We start from the raw sequence: 6,000 nt of genomic DNA, 5'->3' as shown, positions 1-6,000 counted from the left end.
GTGAAACTATGGCCTGAATTTTGCAAGTAGTGGCAAATTAAGAGCGCTTACAAACTATATATTTTTAGTGGGCTTTTCTGCAGCAAATTCTGATTAAACCATTTCGATGCAACGGCCTGTGTAGAGATATGGGATCTATGCGAACAGGGCAAGCGGCAATTGGAAGAATCCTTGTTATGCATAATCTAAATCAGGTGGGGTAAGTTTAAAATATTAAAGCAAAATAGGAAAATGAAGATGGGATTGAGAGAGAGGGATAAAGAGTCCAAAACAAAGTAAAAATGATTTTTTAATTTAATTTGTTTATTGTCACGTGTACTGAGGTAAAAGTATTTTTCTGCGTGCAGCTCAAACAGATCATTTAGTCCATGAAAAGAAAGTAGGAAATAGGGCAACACAAGATACACAATGTTAGTTTAAGTTTTAAGAGATTAGTATGGTTATTGGAGATGTAAGAAGAGGATCTGTGTGAGAGAGCTTGCAAAAAGTCACCATGCTCCGCCGCCATCTTGAGGAGATAGCTCCAATAGTAATTAACATCTGAAAGAATTGGATGCCAGATTTGTCTAAGTACGGTTTCAGTACTGGAGAGGTTGTTTGGCAGTCATTAAGATTTAGCACACCATTAAAAATTCACTTGCGGTTTAATGGATAAGTCCTAACTTTTGAAATGTATTAAACGCATTAGAAAGTGGGTGTTAAGTGCCATAGTTTCACTCTCTCTGTGAGTTTGAATGTTGGGTCTCTGAGTAAGGTACCTTTGTAGCAAAGTTTGAGATGGAGCAGAGCAAATTGGTGAGCAGCCTCCCGATGCTGTTTAGCTGCATGTGTGGATGCTGGTGGGTGGCTGTCCCATTTACTCCATAACACTTGAGTGTTGGTGGTCTACCATTATCCATGAAAATACAGGCCATGCATTTTGAAATGTTGATGAGCATTAATATCCTTAACCCTGCTAACAATTTACTTGATGTACTGCAGTTGATATTTTGATTCATGTGCCGTTTTCACCTAAACTCCCAAAGCATCAGTGAAGCACGGCAACCAATTTGAGCTCTGTAAGGATAAAGCAATTATGTAACATCTTTCAGTCATTGGCATTCCAAAGCAATTCACAGCCAATAAAGTACGTCACTATTGTAATGTAGGAAATATAGTTGCCAATTTGCACACAGCAAGCTCCCACAAACAAAACGGCCAGATCCCCTGTTTGCATATTGATGTTTGTTGATGGATACATATTGCTAAGGACACCGGAATAGTCCCTTATCCTTGGAAATAGTGCCATGGATTTTTTTTGCACATACCTACATGGGCAGACAGGGCCTTACTTTATCATCTCACTTGAAAGAGAGCATGGCCTGCAAGAAGCACTTCCTTATTGCTGTACTGGGGTTGTCAACTTTAGATTATGTGCTGAAGTCTTTTGAGTGGGACTTGAATCTACCACCTTCTGACTCTGATCTGAGCTTGCTACCAACTGAGTTATGCACTTTTTCCATAATGATCTAACATTTAGAATCCCTTCATGATCTAGCAATTAGAAATAATCCCTTGGGTCCATCCTAGATAATGATTTTTATCAGTCACCATTTCTCCCATGGGTCAAAACAGTGGATAACTATTTCAATGGACAATCTTAAAACTCATAGGAATGTATGGAACTACTCCCACTAGAAATGTCTCTAGATTGTCTAATGTGGTTTAAGTAATTTCACTATATAAGAACATAAATAGGAGCAGGAGAAGAACATGTTAGACATGTTTTGCTGTTAATTATGATCATGGTTGATCTTGAGCTTCAACAACACTTTCCCACCTGCTCTCCCTATCCCTTAATTCCATGAGAGACCATAGTCCAGCCTTGAATATATTCAACGGTGGAACATCCACAGTCGTGTGGGATAGAGAATTCCCAATATTCACAACCCTTTAAAGGAATTTCTACTTATCTCGGTCCTAAATAATCATCTTTATTCGTGTCACAAGTAGGCTTACATTAACACTGCAATGAAGTCACTGTGAAAATCCCCTAGTTGCCACACTCAGACGCCTGTTCGGGTAAACAAAGGGTGAAATCAGAATGTCAAATTCATTTAACGAGCCTGTCTTTCGCGACCTGTGGGAGGAAACCGGAGCACCCGGAGGAAACCCACGCAGACACTGGGAGAACGTGCAGCCTACGCACAGACAGTCACCCAAGCCGGGGATCGAAAGGGGGTCCCTGGCGCTGTGAAGCAACAGTGCTAACCACTGTGATACCGTGCTGCCCAAACAATCATCCCCGTATCCTGAGACTGTGCCCCCTTGTTCTAAATTCTCCAGCCAGGGGAAACAGCCACTTGGTATGTACCCTTCAGGATCTTGAATGTTTCAATGAGGTTCACCTCTTGTTCTTCTAAACTACAGAGAAAAGTTGCCCAATGCAGTTTCTCTTCATAGGACCACTGCCTCATCTCTGGGATCTAATATAGTGAACCTTTGCTGTACTGCCTCCAATGTCGACATATGCTTCCTTTTTAATGTGAAGACCAACATATCGCATTGTATTACAGGTGTGGCCTCACAAAGCCCTGTACAACTGTAACAAGATTTGCCTTCCTGATTGCTTGCTGCCCAAGCATGTGCTCCTTGTATGCATATACACAAGTCTCTCTCAATATCAACCTTTACAGTTTTCGCACCTTTTAAAATATATTCTTATTATCTATTCTTACTACCGAAGTGAATGCCCTCACAAATTCAGCTCATTACACTCCATCTGCCATCTTGTTGCCCACTCACTTAACCTTTCTCTAACTCTTTGCAGCCTTGTTGTGTCCTCCTCACAACATGCATTCCCGCCTGATTTTGCAAGTAGCAAACTTGGATACATTACTCTCTGCCTGACTCTATAATATAGATTCTAAATAGCTGATCCCCAGTCCGGATTGTTGCAGCACTCCAGTAGGCACACATGGCCTTCCTATGGGCTGCTTTCTGTCCATTAGCCAGTTCTCGATCCATGTTAATGTATTACCTCCAACTACATCCACCCTTATCATGGGTATTAGCATTTTGTGTGAGACTTATTGAATTCCTTTTGGAAATCCAAGCATTCTGCATGTATTGGTTCCCCTTACCCATAGAATCCCTAGAGCGCAGTAGAAGGACATTCAGCCAATTGAGTCTGCACTGACTTTCCAGAAGAGTACCCAACCTTGGCCCCCACCCCCACCCTATTCCCGTAACCCCACCTAACCACATCTTTGGACACGAAGGGGCAATTTAGCATGGCCCATCTACCTAACCAACACTTTGTTTGGATTGTCCTACTGCTTACATCCTCAAAAAATGCTTACATTTGTCAATTGGGATTTTTCATTTGTCAAACCTTGCTGACTTGTTGCCGTCATGCTATGCTTTAAGTGCATTGTTAAGACTTCCATAATAATAGATACTTTCCCGATGGTTGTTGTCAGGCAAATAGGCCTGTAGGTCTCTGTTTTCTCTCTCCCTCCTTGCTTGAATGGCAGTGTTACATTTGCTAATTTCTGATCTGGGTCCCTTCTATAATCTAGGGAATTTTGGAAAATCTTAGCCAGTTCATCCACAATCTCTACAGTTTAGAACTCGAGGATGTAAGCAGTTAGATTTTAGTCCCTTGAGCCTCTCCTGTACACTCTCTGTGCTAACCTTGGGTGACGGTAAAGTTGCCATAGTCCCGGGTAACAAGAGGCCGCTTTCCCCTATGAGGGGAAGAGCTGACTGGTGGTGATTTAATATGAGGATTACCACAACTGAGGTGAGGGGCAAGGTTGAGAAGGTAGAGCCTTCATGAATAATATTACCTTGGTCACCTCATTCTTTAGGTTACCCTTGATTTGTGGTATATCACTAGTGTCTTTTACCATAAATGCAGACAAAATATTTGTGCAATGCCTCTTACCTCATTGCCTGTGGGTGAGAGGTAGGTGCATTCAAAGTGGAAGTCCTTGCTGATCACTTGTGAAATGACAACTTGGCATATTTTTGATTCTCTTCAATCTGTAGCACTTATTACTTAATTGGTTTCCCTCATTAAACGTCATACTCGACTAAGGGTGCTTTGTGTATCCTGTTGTCTTCATGTGGAGATTGCTTGTATGTTTAAGTATGCTATTCATTTTTCCTTACAAATGCTTATTTTTATTTTTTCCAGGTTCAGTGAAGATGTTTTTTTTCCTATTCTTCCTTCTATTGCGCTGTTGAGTTTGCCTGTGTTGTGAATAAAATGGCAGTTCATGGCTGCACCCAAGACTGAGGAGTATTCTACAGACCCTAGTTGCAAAAACAACCACAAGACTCCACTGAACTCTAGTTCAAAATCCTACTATTTTGTTCAACCACAGGAGGGTAGGCCAGCTTATTCTGTTTCCCAGCATCCACTATGGGAATGGGACGGCTATAATGTGATTGTACCTGTAAGGAAACAAAATACTTGCTCAGGAACGTCTCAGCATGTTGGTTGTCACCCTTATCCTTCTTTCCCTGGAGGTAATGGCAAATCAATAACTTTGAATTCCCATACTGGTTTTCGTTCAAACATTTTGATCAGTCCTTTTGAAAACACATCCACTCGTGACCGAACTGGCCATGGCTATAGATCTTACCAGAGGCTTGAATCCCTGGGTTCACGGTTTAGTGGACTAGGAAGTAGAATTGCAACAAATTCATACATTAATGACTTAATCCCCTCACTCCCTTCTAGAGCAATCTCTTGCGAAAATTTAATGAAACCCAACGGTGCCATTACCCCGGTTTCACAGCACTGTGGTTCTCGTAGTGCAGGTTATGATCCTCTGCTCTTGGGCAGGCATAGTCCCAGTCATGCAGGTAAACCTACCTCACTATATCGCAAACCTTTGCTGAACACAAATGCGTTCATGAGACCCACAAGTGCCAAAGTGCCTTCGCAGCAGAAATGGGGCAAGAATGTCAAGCCTTCAGCTTTAAATGGAAACAATGAGTTTGGAGACTCAGAAAATGCAGCTAAACACAATGGAAGCAGTGCTCGGGCTATCTCTGGAAGTGCTGTTCATGTTAGCACAGACCTTAAAATCGAGCGACCTTTTAATCAGAATGAACATTTCCATGGTAACTTGAAGAGTGCTATCAAACTAACTAAGAACAATGCTGGGGATCCAGAACTAAAGTTTACAGAAGCAACAAAAAGATTATCGGAAGACCGCGTTCTGAAGAATCATGTGTTTGAGCGATGTGTGACATTTTCAAAAGAAACAGAAAGTTTATGTTCCCAAGGCTTCCATTTTCAGAATGGCCCCTTTAGCAGTGCTGCAGGGTTGCTGAAAAGAACTGTGCCAAATCTCACCCCAGAGAGGAATAATTTCCAGACCGTCTTAAAAGCTGAGCGAATTTATACCAATGCTAACTTGGAGCCGACAACTAAAGAGAACAGTGCAAGTAAAGAAAATATCAATGCTCGTATGAACAAAACTCCTGTTGGCATTTTATCCACCAATGTACACATCCAGAATAATAGCCCGTTCAGTTTTACAGGATCCTCTGGCTTGCACCATGAGTCTGACCAGATCAAGAAGCTGATCTCTGTTTCTGCCCCTAAAACCACCGTTGGCTCAGTCACGCTACAGATCGCTGCCATGCAACTCAAGTGTGCAAATAAGATTGAAAAAACACTGGAAAAGCCCAAGAATGAGGCGGGTTCTCAAGACTCGGAGTAAGTATACTTGTGGCGTTTCCCATCCAGTCATTGTCCCATCAAACGTGAAGTCAAGCTGTTGCAAAGAACTGATAGTAAAATGTGGTTGGGGAAGGGGTGGTTGGTGAACAAACTTGGCTGGAATGAGTTGGTGAGTCTAATATTTTTTTGCTTCGTTCTGACGCCACTAGAGATGCTGGTGTGCTTTGGAATGACCGACTGTATTTCTGCTGGCTTTAATTATTATACCCTTCTCCTTTAACAATAACTTTCTAACATGAGTAGGCGTTAGCATATGTTTC

At 41.9% G+C, this 6,000-nt stretch overlaps 1 protein-coding gene across 4 annotated transcripts in view; it reads left to right on the top strand.

The window, feature by feature from the left end:
- The first annotated feature begins 4,182 nt into the window (after positions 1–4,182).
- Positions 4,183–6,000, top strand: part of LOC140386766 (tubulin monoglutamylase TTLL4-like) — a 97,751-nt gene continuing 95,933 nt past the window's right edge. For all 4 annotated transcript variants that reach the window (XM_072469458.1, XM_072469449.1, XM_072469466.1 and 1 more), the window contains exon 1: positions 4,183–5,716. In XM_072469458.1, coding sequence (XP_072325559.1) covers positions 4,263–5,716 — 1,454 coding nt within the window. In that variant the 5' untranslated portion in view covers positions 4,183–4,262. The remainder of the gene's footprint in view (positions 5,717–6,000) is intronic.

This window comes from Scyliorhinus torazame, chromosome 2 (genome assembly GCF_047496885.1).
Source record: "Scyliorhinus torazame isolate Kashiwa2021f chromosome 2, sScyTor2.1, whole genome shotgun sequence".
NCBI classification, from domain to species: Eukaryota; Metazoa; Chordata; class Chondrichthyes; order Carcharhiniformes; family Scyliorhinidae; genus Scyliorhinus; species Scyliorhinus torazame.
This window is presented reverse-complemented; position numbering and strand designations above follow the sequence as displayed.